Source organism: Mustela putorius, unplaced genomic scaffold, assembly GCF_011764305.1.
Source record: "Mustela putorius furo isolate JIRA1106 unplaced genomic scaffold, ASM1176430v1.1 tig00000695_pilon_pilon_pilon, whole genome shotgun sequence".
NCBI classification, from domain to species: domain Eukaryota; kingdom Metazoa; phylum Chordata; class Mammalia; order Carnivora; family Mustelidae; genus Mustela; species Mustela putorius.
The window spans coordinates 10024366-10044999 of record NW_025421447.1 but is presented as its reverse complement, the minus strand read 5'-3'; the positions used below and the strand labels follow the sequence as shown (position 1 = coordinate 10044999).

The 20634-nt window shown below is 48.2% G+C and overlaps 1 protein-coding gene across 2 annotated transcripts in view; it reads right to left on the bottom strand.

Moving 5' to 3' along the window:
• Positions 1-5701: 5701 nt before the first annotated feature.
• The window catches only part of SHISA6 (shisa family member 6), a 278576-nt gene continuing 263643 nt past the window's right edge, over positions 5702-20634 (bottom strand). For both annotated transcript variants that reach the window (XM_004760525.3, XM_045083400.1), the window contains 3 exons: positions 17115-17171; positions 13226-13378; positions 5702-11953 (listed from right to left, as the gene is read on the bottom strand). In XM_004760525.3, coding sequence (XP_004760582.2) covers positions 11403-11953; positions 13226-13378; positions 17115-17171 — 761 coding nt within the window. In that variant the 3' untranslated portion in view covers positions 5702-11402. The remainder of the gene's footprint in view (positions 11954-13225; positions 13379-17114; positions 17172-20634) is intronic.

Below are 20634 nucleotides of genomic sequence, written 5' to 3'. Positions count from 1 at the left end.
TCCTTCCTTCTGGCTGTGTAATAATGATGTGTTTATCTTTATAACCATTATGTAAGGTGAGCAAATTCTGCCATTGAGTTAGCAAACTTTATTCCTTCCTCTCACCCCCTGCTTTTCAGATTATCCTCAGAAAATAAGAAGTCACTTGGTAACTTCTTAGCTTAATAATATGCCCACTTTAGGGGCGCCTGGCTGGCTTAGTCGGTAGAGCGTGCAACTCTTGACCTCAGGGTTGGAAGTTCAAGCCCTATGTTGGGTGTTGAGATACTTGAAAAAAAATTAATAATATGCCCACTCCACGATAATAACAATTGCAAATAAATGTGAAATTAAAGCCTGGCTTTAGGTCTGATCAAGCCGACTTTGGGCTGGCCAGTGGAGCCTTAAAAGGGGGCTCTGTCCCTGTTTCCTCTGTTGGTGCTTCTCTTTCTCCTCCCGTTTCCGAGGCTGCCTCTGGGTCAGGAGAGGTGGACAAGGTGTGATGTTGCAACAGACTAACTGCCGAAGCAGGCGTCAAGGTCTAGTAACCTTCTAATAAGCTGGACGTTAAAGAAGTTTGCAAAAAAAAATGGGGGGGGTAAAATAATTCCATTCTTCTTGCTATTTTTTTTTGAAAATACAGTTATTTCTGATAAAAAATATGTCCTTTCTTTTTTTTTTTTAAGATTTTATTTGTTTATTTGACAGACAGAGATTACAAGTAGACAGAGAGAGAGAGAGGGAAGCAGGCTCCCTGATGAGCAGAGAGCCCGATGCAGGACTCGATCCCAGGACCCTGGGATCATGACCTGAGCCGAAGGCAGTGGCTTAACCCACTGAGCCACCCAGGTGCCCCAAAAAATATGTTATTTCTGGACATAATATGGGCTGGCTGATTATTACATGATTTAATAGATAAGTTTCTAGAGGTGTCTGGATGGCTCAGTCAGTGAAGCGTCTGCCTTTGGCTCTGGTCATGATCCTGGGGTCCTAGGATGGAGTCCCGCATCAAGCTCCCTGCTCAGTGGGGAGCCTGCTTCTCCCTCTCCCCCTGCTCATGCTCTTTCTCTTTCTCAAATAAATAAATAAAATCTTAAACAAAGAGATAGATTTTTAAATGGTCTCCATTTACATTTTTAAAAATATATCTAGATATGTCCCACCCAAGCAAATCTCTTTGGGATCCTCAATAATTTTTAAAAGTGTAAAGAGGTCCTAAGACTAAAGGCTTGAGACACATCTTGAAAGATGTTGGACCTCTTGAAAGATGTTGGACCTCAAGTACCTGCTTTAAAATTTTAGCCGTAACTTAAATACCCAGAATTTTGCTTGTCTTCCTTTCTCTGTAATGGCAGCCATCTGCTGTTGAGAGCCCCGTGATCATCTAATCTTCAGAGATATATTCCGAATTCCTACCCAGGGAACACATGGTCTTCTAGGGATCAGTTAGGGGCTGGGGCCGTGGGGTTCAAGGTGGGAGAGGGTTTCATTCTGTGTAGATCTATCTTGCTACCATATCTATGCTACCAGACCAGACATATGTTGGGATAGAACATTTATCAGAAATGTTCCTCTTGGGGTTCTAGGCAGGAAGCTGGGCAGAAACCCCCCTGTTCCCCGAACCTCCAATTTTTTTGGAGGATTCTGTTGTCTGTCTCCATCCTTCCCAAGTCTGTGCTAGGCTACCCCACGGTGGTGAAGCTTTTCTCAGAGGTATCTATATCTTCCTTGCTTCTCTGGTTCTCCCTGAGTTTCTGCCCCCGTGCAGGAAGGTATTTCTCTTCGTCCTGCATAATAGGAAAGAATTCCTCCTCCACATCCCATGTACAGTCTACCCGTGGTTCCTAATCAAGCTGGGATCATTGATACTCAGAGGTCAGCTTATAATAGCCACAAAAACACTGTCTTTAAACTGTGTTGCTCTTGCAATAACACAAGATTGTTTTTTGCTACTGTGAGCCTGACAAAAGTCCATTTTGAAAGTCAAAGTTGAACAAAGCTATCTTTCTCTGGTCTTTCTACCTTTTCCCCAGGGGAAGAGTGGATGGAGAGTTATGATGGATGTAAGGTCTGGCAGGGAGGGTAGCAGGGGTCAAAGGAAAAGCAGGAAACCCTACACAGTTTAAAATCATTGCCCTGTTTTGGGGAAATAACTTCATGCAGGTTCATAGAATCCACTGTCCACTGTCTTCTCTGGACCCCAGAGGCTGGAGCTACAAGGTAGATGCTTTGTTTGTGGGATGCTCTCTCCACACTGCAGGGATATCCCTCCTTAAAGAGGCTGCTCAAAGTCTGGGCTCATCCTACATTTCATCTTCAGAAAAGTGCCTACAACTCCCCAGGTGGATTTTAGATTACGTGGTCCAAGTGTCCTTGACCATGACTATGGAAATGGGGATAGATATTTGGCCCAAAGTGTGACAGATTGCATTTCCCAAGGATAACCATTAGCAGTATCTTCCATCAACATGTTTTTCCTATGTTCTAAACTTGTATGTTCCCTTTAGACCATGGAGCCTGCTTCCCCTCCCCTTGAACCTGGCCAGAACTTCGTGACTCTCTGACCTGGAGAATGCACCATGTGATTTCTGAGACTGTATCACATACAGCATTCACCAGGTTCACTCTCAATATCTCCCTTTTTGTGCATTCCCTCTCTTTCTCCTACCTTGAGATATTTGCTCCCAGAACCCAGCCACCTTGTGATGAGGAAGCCCAGGCCACATGGCAAGGACACATGTAAATATCCCAGTGGCTAGCCCCTCTTGGGGTCCCAATCAAGAACCAGCATTAACAGCTGGATATGTGAATACGGGAGCCTTGAAGTAGGGCTCCAGCCCAGCCACCATCAGACTGCGATCACATAAGGGACCGTGAGCCAGGATTGTCTGGCTGAGCCTGTCAATCCTCAACACCATGAGAGATTTCAATAATAAGTGATTGCTATTTTTGATGCCATTAAATTTGGGGTGTTTTGTTACGTAGCCATAGATGACTGATACACAAGGGAAGTCATTACAGAGACTGTTAGGTTTTCTCCCAGGAATTTTGGAAGTGGGGCACAAAAGGGTTGTGTCTGCTAGCCATGGGGGTTGGGCCCGGGAAACTGGACAGATTAATGACAAGGATGTCCTTTCAGTCAGATGTGACCATGAGTGAAAGGAACCACATACAGAAGGAAGAGAGTCTGTTTGCAAAAAGAAGGAAATGAGAGTCCATGCCAGCTAGGGAAGGGGTATTAGTTTTGGGGAGGCCTGGTTGTACATTCAGGCCTTTGATGCTTAGATCCTATAAGATGCTTTCCTATAATAATAATATTAATTAATAATGATAGCATTTTCTTTTTCTTTCTTTCTTTCTTTCTTTTTTTTTTTTTTGGCTTGGCTGATTTGAGTGGACTTTTATTTCTCATAACCAAATAACTCCTGACTGATATATGTGTCCTAACCAATTTGAAATGGAAATGGACATACCTTTGGCTTCCTAGAAAATAAATCAGCCACAGAACAGTTTTAAAAATGAGAGGTTTTTGATGGTTTTCCTACAGCGATAGCATGTACCTGTGTAACCTCCCCATCTTTAGTTCTCAGCACGTGGCAACTGGGGTGTGGGTCATCGATGCCACTCACTAGATGTTTCCTGCTCCCCATCTGCCTGAAACATCGTCAGATCACACTTCCTGGCTCCCTAGCAGCGTGGTGGGACTATGTCACCAGATCTGACACAGAAGATCTGAGCAGAAGGCATAGGTGTCCTGTCTGGGCTGACATTTAATTGTCCCTGACAGACCCTCCCCAGTTCTTTTTCTCCCCTTCCATGGTAGGAGGGGGTGTTGCAGATGGTGGCTTTTCTACCGTCTCTGAGTCACAGCAAGTCACCCATCCTCCTTCTGGAACTTTCAAATCAGTCATCCCTGAACTCTCCCCTTTCTGATTTGTCCGCTCCTCACGTGCCGCAGCCCAGTGCATGTCCTTAATTTTCCTCTTGGCATCTTGGAGGAAAACCTTTCTTACTCCTTCTTCACATGCTCACTCAGAGCGGGAAGGACCAGTATCCAAAGTGACACGGGAGGTGAAAAGCTGAGACTCCTATGTTCCAGAGATCCCAACAGGAGTCTTCTCCGTCTTTTCCTTGTTGTTGGCCTTAAGTTTTCAGATCTCACCAATTTGAAATTAATGACAACTGGGATGGGCTAAGTTGAGGTTTACCTTCAAGAATCAAAGAGAAACCACTGAACAAATTATCAGAGATAATGACATTTAAAGAGGGATACTTAACCTATTTAAGAGAAGATGCTTTTAAAGTATTTCAGAAATAGCATTTAAAGCATATTCAGAACTCTGGTCCATACCTCCTGACCATTTTTATTTTAATTACACCTTATTCGTACCTGTTCAATAAAAAACACCCTCCTAAGATTTTTCTATTGTTGGATTTAGTCATTTTAGGTAGTGCAAGCCTGGTGATTAAATTACACTTCTCTTTAAAAATTCTCCAATTCGGAATTTTGTTTTCTCTTGGGTTTCCTTTTGATAATGAATATAGATTAGTGAAGGTTTCCTCTACGTCTGTGTGTGTGTGTGTTTGCTATGGTCATGATAGAGACACAGTGACTCAGGAGAGATACACCACAGTAATGATTGTTATAGTGAGCAAAAAATATCTTAGTATATGTGTGGCAAGTGTTAGAATAGCAAACGGGTTTGACGACTTTGTTTTAAGTAAGGAGTGCCACTGGCAGGAGATAGCAGCAGGATTTGTCAGTAGAAGCTCCACACATCCCATAAGAGAGGTTTTAATTACAAAGGAGTCAGGCAGTTGGTAAGAGGCTACAACTCAAGGACTCACCTATCATGGTAGATTCTGGGAACCAGGGAGGTTCTGAAGTTGGCTGAAGACCACGCCCTGTTTGGCAACCCTTTGTTTGCTTGAACCTGAGCCAACCAGTATCTAGGTTATGGTGGAAATTCAGAAACACAGAACAACAGATGACCTTGGCAGCCACAGTGAATCCATGCCAGGAGAAAATAATAAAACAAACGAGTCTAGAGAAAGAGGGTCTTGAGTAAGACTTGAAGTCTAAATCAATTTTCACGGTGCAGCTTGATTGTCTGGCTAAATGGCATGGATATTTAACGACTAGTATTCTAAGCACCTGTGCTAATGACAAGAATGAACTGTAGGGTGCCTGGATGGCTCAGTCTGTGATACGTCTGCCTTCGGCTCAGGTCATGATCTCGGGGTCCTGGAACTGAGTCCCGCATTGGGCTCCCTGCTCAGCTCCCTCTGCTTCTCCCCCTGCTTGTGCTCTCTCCCTCTCAAGTAAATAAATAAATAAATCTTAAAAAACGAAATAAAAGTATTAATAAAATTAATGTCAAAATTATAAAATTTAAAAAAATTAAATTTAATTTATTGATTTAATTTTTAAATTTAATTTTAATTATTTTAAATTCTAAAATTATAAAAATTAAAAAATAAAATTAATAAAAACTAAAATGAAAACTATTAAGGTTTAATTCAAATATCATACAACTCACCCATTGTAAATAAAGAGTTTGATGATTTTTAGTACATTTATATAGTTGGGCACATCACCCTAATACTACTCCTTCATAGGTGGCCACCCCCTGTTTCTACTCCTGTCTCCGATGGCCTCCATTTCTTCCTTTCGGCTCAGTGTTCACAAAAGTAAGCATGGAGCTACTGTAAGAGACACAGGTTATGTTGAAACAGCTTTATTTTTTTTTTTAATCCATAAATATCTGTTACTGACAAAAGTGGAAAAATCCTTAAGACTAAATCTTACTAAAGTGATACCTGTTTACAGTACATGTAGAATGTGCTTTGACAAGTAAGTGGAACAATGAGATCTGTACAGAAACAGCAGGTCCAAGAGCCCTGCTCGTCATGAAGCTTCATTACGAGGAACAGAGAAACTGTGCAAAGGTACAGATAGAAAGGTACTTCTCATCGGTACTACCATATAATAAACACGGAATCCGTAAATTGGGCTAATGTGTATAAATGTTCATTAACCCCCCCCTTAGGAAATTGTGTCCCCAAACTAAAAATATTACAGTAAGAATTGCTTTGTATTTGAGAATTTCAAGAATTCTTTACTACAAAATGTCTAGCTGAGTTACAGAACTAGAGGAATATTTGCCACGACGAAGCGAATGAATGAATCCTCCCATGGAGTGGTATTGCAGGGGCGCAGCGGGAGTGGGTGGCAAGGTGGAGCAGGGGTCTTCCTCTCCCTCAGGAGGGAGGGTTTTAAGGAAACCTACAACGTCGTTTCTCTTCCCGATGGGAAGTTGATGGGTTCGGCCGATTTACAAGGTGGGTCTGATGGCGCAGACTGGTACCCTCAGTTCTCGCTTCTCAAGCTTTCACCAGGAGGACGGTAGTGTCAGGAGGAGGGACTAGAAAGGTACTAGCCTGGGGTGAGTGCCCACCTCCTAGCAGCCCCAGGGAGTGGCGCCTCTCCCTCTCCTCCAGTTGGAATGGAGCCTGGTGTCCAGACTCGTTCTTCAGGACTCAGATTCTGGAGGGAGATACAGTAACATCCACTTCAACGCAAAGTTATCGTCGTGCATTCTCCTCTGTGGCTTGGCGTGCATTTCCAAGCTGTCCTCAGAAACAAATTTACGCCCCCAGGGACCATCCTCTGGACCTTTCTCCTCCAGCCTGTCCTCTCTCTGAAATGGGAACCGCCTCCCTCCAGCTTCGAGCCCAGATCAGAACGAACACTTGCAATTCAGAATTCCCCAACGATACAAACACCCAGGATGTCTGGGATGTTTCTGTTGGAGAGGGCTTTCATGAACACTGTTGGTAACCTATTGCATGGGTAGGCCCTTCCACCTGCAGATGACAGCATCCCTGGGTGGCCAAGACCTTGGAGACCAACTCAGGCTCCAGTGAGGAGTCTGGTGGCTGCCTAGGGCATCCGAGGCTGTCACCATGGGGCAGGTGTAATGGGATGCGTGCAGCTCGGTTGAGGTGGGGAGGAATGTGAAGAGAAGAGGGAGGGCGACGATGAGGAATGAAGGCCCTAGAATGTAAGAGCTGGATGAAGCTGCAGAGCTCATCTAGTCAAAGCCCCTCGTTTTACAGATGGGAAACTGAGGCACTGAGAGAGATCGTGACTCGTCCTTGGTCACGCGGCAAGATGGAGACAAAGGCAGGGCCAAAGCCATGTCTCCAAGAGCCTCAGCCCTGTGCTTTTTCCTCCTGTAGTATGCTGCCTTCTGGAAATTAAACGTAGAGCCCAGGAAGACATAGCTTTCATACTGAATCTGTCATTAAAATGCTGCATTTATACAAAATAACATTTGAACCCTGAAAAATACTTCATTAGAACACAACAAGCTTCCTTGAAAATACTCCAGAGCAAAATTTCCCAGGTTTGGGGAGCATGGTGGAGGAATGTCTGTGGGAGGTTAACAGGACAAACCCTTCTCAGAACAGGTGCTGCCTAGGGTCCAGGTCATCAGCAGCCCCTTCAGATGACCTTGGCTCAAGTCCATGGTTGCCTGTGGATGGAATCTTGAGGATGGAAGGCTGGTGGCGGGTGAAATATCTCTGAAGAAAAATGGATCATTTGGCGGCAGGGTGATGGGAATATTTCGCTAGGCTTGGAGAGTCATGAGGCTCTCTCCCATGAGACAAAGGGGGGAATCTGTGACACACACAAGCAGGACAGGCGTAAGCAAGATGGCAGAGTGGCCGAGAGCCATCAGGGATATGAATCTTTGGCCAGAGCAGGAGCCTTTGGGCTCATGGCAGGCTGGGCAGGAGCTTCAAGGAACTTGCCAGCTACAGGAACCAAAGCTGAACTTCAAACCATGATGTCTTTGACAGGCCAGTTCTCTCCGTAACCTCTCAAAGATCAAAGGAGTAGAGCTGTAGGATGCATGGCCTGGGGCATCGTCTTGTAGGAACAGGAGAGGTCACAGATAGACCAAGGAGGCAAGCAGAAGTCTTGAAGAACATCTTCTTTGCTTGTCTTCACTGAGGGCTCTAAGGTTTAGAACTACGGAGGAAAGCAGGATAGAGGAAAGCAGATTAGGGATGGAGGAAGGTACATGGCAGGGGAGAGGGCAGAGCCACAAAGATGAGAGGAAGGAAAGACCAGAGTGGCATGGAAGACTAACGTTAAAATAAGAGTTTCTCGGTAGAAGGGAGGAGAAGTTTGAGTAAAGGGAATATCTGGAACTTTCTAGAAGGCAGACCCATCGCCCAAGATGCTAGGGAGCCCCATGGTTGGAACCCCAGTTAGGGGGATGCAGGAATTCTTGGGAAAGGCTTTGTGACTTACAAACTTATGGAGCCAAGAGTTAACTGGAAGAAGCAAGACACGGAGGGTAGAAGGTCGTGAGGGACCAAGAGTGCTCCACTACCATCAGAGATCGAGGAGACCTATGAAATCCTTCAGAGTGGGAGAGGGCCGGTGTAGAGGCCCTGTTCATTCCCACCAGAGCAATGGAGATGCGCACAAAGAACAAAACAAGCAGAGGGAAGTTCAGGGCTTTGGGCTGCCCTTGCCGGGAAAGGAGGGCTTTCGTTGTGGGGAAGGGATGGCCTTCCTATGTGTGCTAGTGGCCACCAGCCTGATGTGGCTGGGAGTCATGATGTCTGGGTTCCTGCCCAGAACCTTCTCTTCTCTGCTATATGAACTCGTCTGGTCATGTGGCTTTGCTTGTTCTCCGAACATGGGTGGAATGATGGAATAAATGAGATATTTCTGTATCCCAGTTGAAACATAACTTTGTGGATTTTGGAATGAAGGATTGAATTAGAGCAAGTCCGTAGACTTCAATTTTTTCCTTCCTCCCTCCCTCCGATCCTTCCTTCCTTCCTGGCCCAAGTATGAATCAGAAGAATCATTTTACCTAAGTAAGCATTTAGGTGTTAAGTAGAATTTTCTGATCTGACTGACACCAGAGGTTTTAAACCGGACAACAATAAGGCTGAGATGAGAAATGCTTTGGAATCAACCTATCAGACAACCCCTGAGACAGACAGACAGATAGACAGACAAGGCAGGCGAGAAGCATCATCCTGACGCCTGGAGAACTTGGTACCAAGAAGATGCTTCCAACCCAGGATGAGATCAGGTTTCTGATTCAGGGTGTATGTGTGTGCAGACATCTGGGGAGTGGATTTTCACCCTTTCCCCTCCACACTAGCAGGCAGCCTTTGAGGGGAGGCTGGATTAGAGGGCAGTGGGTTTGGGGGGATACCAGCTGTGAGAGACACACCTTTGTTTCTGGGAGTGGCCAACTCTCCGTTTAGATTGGTTTCCTCCACCCCAACCCTTCTGGCCTTACCTTCTGGAACAAACGCTCATAAACCCTGGGGACCAGCCCTTGAGAAGGTTTATGTGTTTGTCAGGGAGGAAAGCAGAGAGTGGTCCCTGTCCTCACAGCCTCACAGTCCCAGTGATGCCATCCCAACACGGATGCTGAGAGCTGTGTTCATCACCCCCAGCCTCAATCCCCTCATGATGAGCCTTGAGGGGGAGACAAGAGCTTTGGAATTCTTGAAATAAGTAAGAGGACTCAGTCGATTGAGTTTTCTATGGATTGTAGACTTGTTGAGATTAAAAATTCCCAGGGCTGAACACTGGGGCGTTCCCCCTGCCTGGCCCCCTTGCTAAAGGACCATACATGTTGTATGAAGACCTGGGGGAACCTAAAATCCCAGTTTAAGGTCATTGCTTTTGGAGTCGGAGTGTGGCAACAGTCACATTTTTTCATATCATACCTTTACCAGACAGTCTGGGGCTGATTCCCCCTAGCCCCAGCCCAAGGAAGTGCCCTGGCCCTGAGAATGGGGGAGCCCCTTCTCTCCCCCCAGGCTCTGGTCTTGGGGAGGTGGATACTTCTTAGTTCACTATTCACTCTCCAAGGGGGTTGTTGCGTCCTGCCCACTGCCCACTTCCCAGGTTGGAGGCCGAGAAGGGGCTGAGTAGGCCTGGCAGGGATGGCCCCCCCAACAGAGCTGAAGGCTTGGATCTGCTTGCTTGGTGCCCGTGTGCCCCCCTTCAGGGGAGGGGTGGGGAGCTGCCCAGTTAACCCCCAGACCCATAGCCTGGAGTACCCTTATCTGCGTTTACTAATGGGCCTCTGTTGCTTTGAGTCAGAGGAACCACTGGCCTGGGTAACGGAACTGCAGCAGAGGAGGCAGAGAGAGCAAACACTGAAGAGAGGAGGGGTCAAGCAGGTGGGCAGTGGTGGGGAGAGAGGGGTGGTCAAGGCGCAGGACCACCGCCTGGGGTCTTCCTTGGCTGGGGGCTGAACCACCCTCTCTAGAAGCCTCTGCCTCCGCCTGCCTGACCTGCACAGTGGGAGACAGGCAGAGCCTGGGGTGATGGGAATGGCGAGCCCCTGAGGCCCAGGGCATCACAGTGGCCCTCCCCACTCTCCGCTCTCTGGCCATGGGCAGAGGCCTCTGGGGAGCAGAGCAAAGAAGGGGAAGGCAGGCCTGAGTGTCAGGTCAAAGTTCAGACCTAGGAGCCTGGAGGAAGTGTGGAGATAGGTTGCTAGGGAGGGTACCCCCAAAGTCCCTGAACCCCACTGTGAGTCTCCTCAGTGGAGAGGGCTGATGCCAAGCCCCAGAGAACTTAGGGGTCAAAGAGCTAGGGCTAGAGGAGGGGGTCTGAGGGGACCTGCATTGGGGGCAGCCAACTAGAACTGGGGTTGGGGGTTCCCAACACTGGGGAGGCAGCTGAAGAAAGGGAGCCCCTCCTGATCCCAGGCGTTGGGGGAGGGGTACAGGGCAGGGGGTACCCCAAGGGGGTCAATGAAGGAAGGGCCACTCGGTGGGGACCAGAGCGTTCCAGCAGGCAGAAGAGAACGTTATTGTGCTTATGGACACAGCAGCTCCCCGGCTCTGAGAGAGCGAGCAGGCAGTTTGTAGGCACTAGAAGATTTCTGTGACAGGACTGTAGGTAAATGAATGAGACCAAGGAGCCTATTTGGTCAGCCCATTGACTGCACTTGCTGGCCAGTCCCAACCCCAGGTGGCTTCGGACCAAGGTCAAGCCAGGGTCTCTTGGCTGACAGAACCCTCCTCTGAGCGCCCCCCTGGAGGGGGAGAGGGGCATGGGGCCGAAAGGGAGTTAGTGGTGATGGGGGTGGGGCAGAGGGTGGGAGGTGCTGAGGCCTAGCCCCTCTTCTCACTCCCCTCGATGCTTCTGGAAGAGTGGGAGAGATCGCTCTAGATCCCAGGTCTGAGTGTGCTGTGCCAGGCCACCGGGCTGTGTCCCCCGGAGTATGGCTTTCTGGGCAGAGGCGGCCCACCCCCACCTCCTAGAGAGGGGCCGAGGGAGAGGGGAGGGGAGCCTCCAGAGACAGAGGCCAGGCGGCAGGCCCCTCCCGCTCCCCCCCAACCCCCACCCCGCCCGGCCCCGCCTGTCACACGGTCACTTCCGTCTTGCTGGCTGTGTAGCAGGTGTGGTGACCCGGGATGTAGTGCAGCTGTTCCACCGTGTTGTGTCTGCGCGAGGCGAAGGCCTGGCGCTTGGCGGCCGTCTGGCTCTTGCCCAGCGTGGCATAGGAGTTACTGGAGGCACTGGGATGGGAGTGCATCTTGGTCACGCGGTACCGCTCCAGCACGGGCGTGGACACAAAGACGTCCGTGTGCGAGATGGCCCGCGACAGGGACTGCTCGGGGAAGGCCGTCCGCTCCGGGGACAGCAGCGGGTCCTGGGAGTGCAGGCGCTCCGTGGACAGCAGCTGCTCGTCGGACAGGATGCGGTCGAAGGGCAAGCCGAAGTCGTCCGGCAGGCCCCGCTCCGGGGACAGAACCCTGTCCTGCGACATGGCCCGGATGGGCCGGCGGGGTCGCTCTCGAGGTAAGGGCTTCTGTTGGGACATCTGGATGACGTTGAGGGGGAGGGTGCCTCGGGCAGCCAGGTCCGGCAGGTGCCGCCTCCTCATGTAATATTCGTCCGCCTCCTTGTCAGCTGGGGTGGGGGAGGGTGGGGGGTGGAGGAGGAGGAGAGGGAAGGAGAGAGGGAGAGAAGTCAGCTGGGGTGACGCTGTGAGAGCGCAGCCTGGACTGAACCAGGACCTCCCCGCCCAGACAGGTGGAGGAGAGCTTCCCCACGGAATCTGCAGACTCAGTCCTGGGGGTGGGGTGTGGGGTATGGCGGCTGGGGTCCTATTGAACCTGGGAGTCACTCTCTCCAGCTCACAGGCAATGCTGATGGCCTCCGTCCAGGACTACCCAGAGTATCCAGGGCGCATGAAGGTCCCCAGGGAGCTCAGGGCAGAGCTGCTGGCATGGCCACGCCCCTGAGATCTTGCTCCAGTACTGGCTGGAATGCTCAAGAAGCAGTTGGTGGCCTTCAGATGAGGTTCAGAGCCTCTCTGCAAGGAGCTGGGTTGCTCCAGGGAAGTAAGATGCTCCAGCCAGGAGGCACCCGTGAACATGCTTGGCTGGTAACTTAGGAACACAGTAACACCTTCTCTGGGATAACAACAGCCAGCACCTAGGAAGCTGTGAAGCATCAAGCCTCCACCTGCTTGGCCTGTGCCCACAACGTGTGAAGGCCAGAACCATCCTCTGTGTGGACCTCATGCGGTGCTCTGCCTCCTCTCCCTCCAGGAGGCCCTTCCATGCTCATGGGGACTGCTATACCCAAGAACTTATGCAGGACACACATACAAGTCTGCTTTGCCCCAAATTCCAGGAAGGAGGCTTCCTGCTATTTTCCAAATCTCTGCAGAATGTGGGAATGCTGACTGCTCCACGGTTTGCCCAGAGGGTCACAAATGGGTGGACTCTGCCACTGTCTTCCCCACCATTTATCAGCTTCCTCGGATCATCAGGAACCCCCTGCTTCTAACCAGAGAAATTCACCGCTCCATCTTGGAGGGGGCTGGTGGAGGTAGACCCGTCGGGGGAGGTTACTCCCGTAGCATCAAGCAAAGGCTCGGCTCCTGAGTCGGGTGGTCATGAAAATAACCCCATGGGGACATGGAGGTAGAAGGTCCAAGGGTCAGAAAGCTAGGAAAGAAGGGCTCTCCTGCTGTGTATCTTCTTGACATTGTAAAGGGTCTTAATGGGCCTTAAACCCACCCATGTACAGAAGTTCTCTAGACTCACATGGCCTCACTCTTTATTCTTGGAACTCCACACCTGTCCACTTCAGGGAAGGGAAAGAGAGAGAAACACAGGCAGATGTCACAGAAGCTGCAGAGGCAGACCCCAAGCCCAAGAAAACCCCACTTACTTAGTCTCTTCAAGGATGAGTACTTGCTGGGGTGGGTCTTCACGGCAGACTCATAGGATGGGGGCAAGTGGGCCAAATTCTGGAAGGAGCGGGAGAAGGAGAGGTCATAGGGCTCGGTGGCCGATGTCAGGATGTTGTTCATCCGTGGCTTCTCTGCAAAAGGAGGGAGGGGCATGGCATTAGGGAGGACAGAGGGCAGGCAGGAGGGGAGGGTCCAGGTTCTAGCTCTCAGTCCTCATCCTGCTTTCCTGGTCCCCTGTGCTAGGACATGGGTAGTGCTGGTGACTCAGTTTCCCTCGTGCTCAGTTCCAGTTGTCTACAAGCCTAGGTGCGCAGGTGATGTTTTAGCCCTCGCTGGCCAGGCTAGTGGCTTGCCCTTCCTTGAGTGGCAAACTCCTCCCCATGAGTGTCTGATGAAAACGTAGGTCTGATAGAGCTGAGGAGGAGTCATAATATGGTCTACTTTGGTGTGAAAATTCTGTCCTTTCCCTCATCACTCTCAGGCTCAGATAAATCTGATTTTGAAAAAAAGTGGAGTGACTGGTCTTGTCCCCATACCCATAGAACTGGGTCCAGGACCCCAGCTCCCCTGAGACTCCATTCCACATGGTCCCATGATGTCATTCCATCCCCCATTCCATCCTTCACATCACCCCTTTGGACTTGGGTCTCTCCAAGCCCTGCCGGGAGTGGCCCCCAGTGGGTCACTGTGATCTACAAAGCTACTTCCTCCTCCTCCTCCAGTACCTTCCCCTAAGGCCCCCTTGGCTCTCTCTGAGCTGCTGGAGGAAAGAATGTTGGCAACATGCTTAGCACATCATTCCCCTTTCCTCCCTCCTTCCCTTGAGACAGAGCCTTGAGATCCCAAACTCCAAAGAGAGAGAAGGGAGTGTGTTTAATGCTAGACCGTGGGTGGGAGGTGGGCAGGGGGGAAGGAATGGAGGGAGGAACGGAAGAGAAGATGAGCAGGTGATGAGACAGATGACTAATGAGGTGAATGGGCTGAACTGGGCTCTGTGGTTGGGGGTAGAGAGGAGATACCGGTACAGGTAAGGGAGCAGTTGTGAAGGAAGGAAGGAAGCATGCCTCGGTAGGAAGTCAACAGTAGTACCATTCCCCAACATGAAGTAGGCAGGTGGCTCTCCCATTGTCCCGCCATCCTCTATGGTTTGGGACCCCCAAGAAGGGCCAGGCTGTGGCCTCTGCCTGCCTCTTGGCAAAGAGAGTGCCCAACCATGGAAATCAGGAATTCTGTGAACTGTGGGGACAAAGAGAATCACCTGCTAGGTCTGGTCCAAGGGTAGCCTCACTCCAGGGAACTCCCAGCTTCTCTCTCCTCCCTGCCTTCACTGGTCTCCCCAAACACTGGGGATGGAGCCAGGGGAGCCCAGCCAATGAGGTGGTGTTCATGCCAGCTCAGTACATATGTGTGGGGGTGAGGGACGCTCTACATCCCTAAGAGATCAGAACATACTGTACAGTAAGAGCCTCCCTGGCATGGATTGGGACAGATGCCAGGAAGTGGAGTGGGGCAGGATGCTGGGAGCACTGTTCTCCGGAGCTGGGTAACAGCCACTGGTCCCCTAGCTCTCCTTTCTTCACTTATGGTGATGCTGGAGAATAACTTGGCATCATACTCCCACCGAGGGTATAGCTCAGCTCACCAACTTCCAAAAGCAACATTTATGGATGCTCTTTCCCCAACCCCACTGTTCTCCAACTCATACTGCTAAGCCAAGGCCAGCTCTTCTTTGTCTTCTGTCTCCACCATGATTATCTCTGCCCCCTTGCTCATGCTCTCTCTCCTATTGCAGTGTCTTTCCTTTCTAGTCCTTTGTCCACATTCTCTCTTCGCTCAAGGCCCTTCGTTATGGCGATGTCACATCTTTTCAGCCTATGGTGATATCTGGTCTTCAAGCCCCGATAGGTCTTCCAGACAATCCCACCCAGTTCAGCGTCAATGTGATCTTTGATCAATTGACTTGAGCTGGTCTTGTTGATGACCAAAGATGGCAATGTCCTTGACAGCAGAAATCTTGCTTTCCAGTTTGATGCCTTCATAGTGTTTGGTCCCAAATTGGGATCCAATTAATGCTCTTTGGTTGATCAGTTGACACAGGTTGTCTTCCCCCTTTGATAGTCACTCTGCCAGCTCCTGGGGGAAAGTGTAGCTGCCAACGAAGACATGCAGAGAAAACCCTGCTCCCACCGGGCTGGGCTGTGAGCTGCTCAAGGTCAAAGACCAGGTTTATCTGCCCTCACCCCTTGTACCAGGTGGAAAAAAGAAAAGATGGAGAGAGGAGCAGGGAAAAATGGTTCTTCCTTCTGTCCTCAGGAGGCTGTGCTTGGCTTGGCTCATTCTGGAGAAAACCTGCTTCTACTTATACTTCCAGAATGTTCAGGAGTGAACGGAGCACTCCTCGTTTGCCTTTTCTGGCTCTTCTTCCTGCAGCTGCGTCATCACCATGGGCATCCCCCAGGCTCTCTGCTTCTGCCTTCTGCTCTTCTCTTTCAGCCTTCTCCGCACAGACTGCCCCCACTCTCATGGCATCTGTTCCCACTTCCAAAGCAGTGATATCTTCAGCTGTAACCTGTCTCCAGACTGCATGTCCGCACTTCTAGCTGCCTGCTGAATCATTTTTCTTAACTATCCTATAGTCCTCTCTGGCTTCAGATGTCTAGATCCAAATTCACCATCGACAACTTCATCTCCCCTATACCCTGACTGCTTTCCTGCCTCTCCAGATTGCATTACTAAGAACCCCCACTCTTTTCATTGAGCATGGCTTGCCATTTGACTCACAGTTGACTCTTGTCAGCCATATTCAGTGAGTAACTAAGTTCTCGTGATTCTTTCTCCACCATGTTTCCCATTTGAACCCTTCTGCCTTTTCCCACTGTCCTCATCACCCCTGGGACCTGCTGCTTCATAAGTGATCTCTCCAGTGTCTTCCAGTTCCGTTTTTTTCCCTAGACCCTACAACCTGAAACAGCTTATTAAACTCTTGCTCTCATTACCTGTTTCCACCAGGAGCCTAGCCCTAGAGGGGGACATCAAAATAGTCCAGTTCTAGCCTCCTAATTATAATGTTCAACACCTCAGTGCTGACACAGAGCATAATCTCACAGGATGGGGGTGAGTCTCTCTGCCAAGCGAGCTGCAGATTTTATCTTTGAGTTTCTCTCTCGCTAAAATTTAATGATATTGTCACTCCTTCAGAGCAAAGACAGAGGAATGACTGAGAGTTCGTAATTTACATGGCTGTCTTGTGTGCTACCCGGTTTCGACCAGGTGCCCAAAATAGTTTTTCTTGGCCGTTCCAGAGGTTACATTGCAACCTGGCAGGAGGACGTGATAAGAAGGAAACGTGGCTTTGTAAACCTCTGGTGCTATGCTCACACTTTCTGTCCTCTAGAACCTTCATCTTCCTCCCCTTCTCTGCAGGCTAACACTCACGTGAACCAGTCTGGTTTTGAGCATTAGCAAATCTTACTGGGTTTGGGGTGGTTTGATAGGGTTTATGCCAAGTCCCATGCCGTTAGTAAATGGTACCACAAGCAGCCTCGGGCCAAGAAGATTGTTCACTCCTTGCTGTGGACATATGGAATGGATGACCACAAGAAGTGATCTAGATCGTGAGATCTATGTGAGAATGCGTTAAGAAAGGGTCTCAGCCCCTCTCTTTCATGATGGAAGATTACTCCGTTTCAGAGACAGGACACGAGGGGTCAATGGTGTAAGGGTAGGACTGAGCCGTTGTGAGCTCCTTACACCTTCTGGGCATCAATGAATCACGACCATATGTCTCATGCCTGATGGGGATCAGGAGTCAGGATGGAACCACTCAGGATGGGGATGGAATGCGGGACCCTCAGAGCCATTTCTCACCATGTGTAGGGGTCTGGGCCGCACTGCTTAAAATCGGATGGTTGTACTGATGATCACCTGGAAATCATAGAAAAGAGATGTTTAAAGAAGAATTCAGGCATTCCATCCTCTCTCCCACACAACACCGCCTCTCTTGGCATCAAATGTGCTTCTCTGAGTCCAAGGATACCCTTCGGGAGCCTGAGCCCTTTGGTGCCCTGGGAAAGTGAAAGGCAGGAGGTGGTCTGTTAGGCACAAAAAAATTTCCTCTGCTGTTTGTGTCTCTCTCCTTCTGTACCAAGGCTTCCTCTGTCACCATGGAGACCCCCCCCCCCCACATCTGTGGATCTGGCTGACCAACAACAGAGGTTTGTTGGAGTGGAGGTGGGTAGGGAGAAGGAGGGAGACTGAAGGGGTGGGGTGGGGAACTGGGCAGGGGGGGTAGATCCTTTTTGGGGGGAGGGGTGTTTTAGGGTATGGTTAACCAGGAAGAGGATGGGTTAGCCTCCTGATGGGTATTAAGGAGGGCACAGACTGCATGGAGCACTGGGTGTTATATGCAAATAATGAATCATGGAACACTACATCAAAACCCAATGATGGGCTGTATGGTGACTAACATAACATTAAAAAGGGGTTGGGGGTGCTTCACCTTTATGGGGCTTTGATTTCTCCTGACCAGACAGGTGTCTGGGTGTATCCTGAGATTGGGGGAAGCCAACGTGAATTGACCCTCTCTTGGGATCAGGACTCCTGGGTCCTAGGTTGTGTCCTGCCTCTCCATGAACACAGCCCATCATTTCAAAGGCATTTCTTTTCACTACAAATGGCAAAGTCCATATGGACTGAACAAGTCACAAAATCAATAGGGTCCCAGTCATCCAAGTGCAGAGTTCAAGGCATTCTAAGGGGCTTCTGAAACTGGATACAGTTGTGGTTTTGCCACAAAAGAACACTTCATCCCTACCTTATTATTTAATTCAACATTGTATTTTTGCTTCTAATTTCAGCTAAAACAAGGGGGGAAAGGAGGCATGAAGTCTTTGCTTTAGTTTTTCTGAACCATGGTTTACAGCCATGCCATGCTCTTGGGCCTAGATGATCTGCTTCTGTTTTCTTTTGTCTTGCTACTGAAACCTTCTTTTCTACCCCTGGCATCATTGTCTCTGGCTGCTCTGTGTTCAGCTCCCTCACCAGACCCGTTGGCCATTTGTATTCCTGACATACTGGTACTTCATGAAGGCTCTGCCTTCTAGCCCATACTGAGAGTTCTCAAATACACCTCTCGTTTGAGGTCTGACTGGTCTATAGGGTTTGATTGTCAACAGCTTATAGACATGCCCTTAAAATCCCTGTCCTTATTTCAAACCACTGTGTCCCAAAGTGAGCTGAGCATTCTCATTGTTTTATTGTCCAATGGTCAAGCTTCTGTCTGTCCCTGGCACTGATGTTCTATGGGTTTGCAAACCCCAGTCATGGTCCATTTCCCTCTCTTCATCCTCTGTATCCGATGAGTCCCCAAATCCTCTTCCTATACCCACCTCCAAAATCCAGGCCACAATATATCCTTTTGTCCAGATTTCTCATAGTTCTAGTCCCTGGCCATTTCCAAGACAAATCATCCTGAGCTAGACAAAATTTCCCCTACCAATGGGACATGACATCATTCATTTTGTTCAGACCAGACTCAAAGGTTGAATCAATTCTACACCAAGCCTGGATTTAAGGAAGAGGAGAGAAACCAGGAAGGGAGATAAAGGATAGTTTGTTGGGGTTTTTTCCCCCCTTTTTGCTTGTCCTCCAGAAGCAAGAAAAAAAAACTGTTTCTTCGCTCTCTGTTGTTGTTATTTTTTGGTTTATTTGTTTTTAAGCAATATGGCGACATCAGAGACAGCTGCTAAAAATCGGAGAGGCCAAAGGAATGATGGTGAGTGGCAGTTAGACAGAAACACGTCTTAGAGTCAAGGGACCACTAAGGAAAGGATCATCAATTCAATTCAGTTAATAATTTTGGTCACTAGTTGTGCTCTGTGCCTTGTGCTATTCACACACATATTTGAAAACAAATATTCATACCAATTTTAATCTGAATATATGTTATTGGCCTACCCATTTCCAAACTGAAAAAAAAAAAAACTCTCTAAATATCTTCTTTGAGGTAGTCCTTATCATTTTTCTTTACAGATGCATTTGCAAGCAGGATAAATGTCTTGCATTTAGATATCTTGTTTACAAGTGCAAGGCTTTTCCTTTTGCTTGAATCGTACTTCGAATGTTTTGCTAACATTTAATTAAGGAAAGAAATTTAAAGCATAAAGGAGAAAATTAAGACTGTCTTAAAATAACCATCATGACACTGTTCCATTTCCTTTTCTTTCTCTCCTTCTGGAAATTACTATGTGTATGTTTACATTCAGACAGACCCACACACACACATACTATTACAATGAATTACCTTCTGCATTTGTCATTTTGCACAAGTGAGAACAGCTTTCAGTCCTTAAAATGGAGAAAAGTGCAGAAAAATATGACGAACTAATCCTCACATTTGTGCAAAATAACAAACGTGTGAGGTTATTCATTGTAGCATTTTTATAGTAACAAAGAAAGGGAACCTAAATGTTCAAAGACATAGGCACATATACACACACTGAAAAATACATACAGGTTCCAGAGATGTAAGCATCCCAAGTTCTACTGCTTTTAATCTGTTTCCTTTATACTTAATGGACAACATATCTTGAATATACTTTTGCATTTTGAAATATTCTTTGGAATATTTTATATGGGTTCACAATAGTCTTTTCTATAGAATACTCTCTATATAATCTATAATTTAAGTGTAATATGTTTATTTAATAGAGTCAAGCATTGCCTTATTATTATATATTTAGATTGTTTAAAAGTTCAAGAATGTGACATGAAACAACCTTGAACCCTGACCCCCTGGCCATGTCTAATTTGCTTAGGCAACTAATGAAAACCAGTCTTTATAGGTCAACACACTGCCAGCTGCTCAGCCAAACAACAAAATGGATGGACAGAGTCCCTCATTCTGAGCCATTCATCCCTTCCTGGGATTCCCTTATTTGATGTTGGTGTTGTGTTCTTTCATTACAACACTGGAATCTGTTTGCATATTTTATTTATAACCTTTTTAAAAAGACTTATTTATTTATTTTAGAGAGTGAGTGAGTGGGGGGAGAGGCAGAGGGAGAGAGAGAGAATCTCAAGCAGACTCTCCCCTTGCTGAGCATGGAGCCTGACACAGGACTCGATCTCATGACCCTGAGATCACCCTCTGAGCCAAAACCAAGAGTTCGATGCTTAACTGACTGGGCCACCTGGGCACCCCTTGCCTATATTTATTCAATTCATACATATTCATAAAGAAAGTTTGGGGTTTTGTGTGTGTGTGTGCTAGGATATCAAGTTTGTGCATCAAGATAATGGTTTCATTGAGGCAGGTGAATAGTATTCAGATTTTCTGTGTGCCCTGAAACTATGAATGTAGCACATGAGAAATCCGTTCTTTGGAACT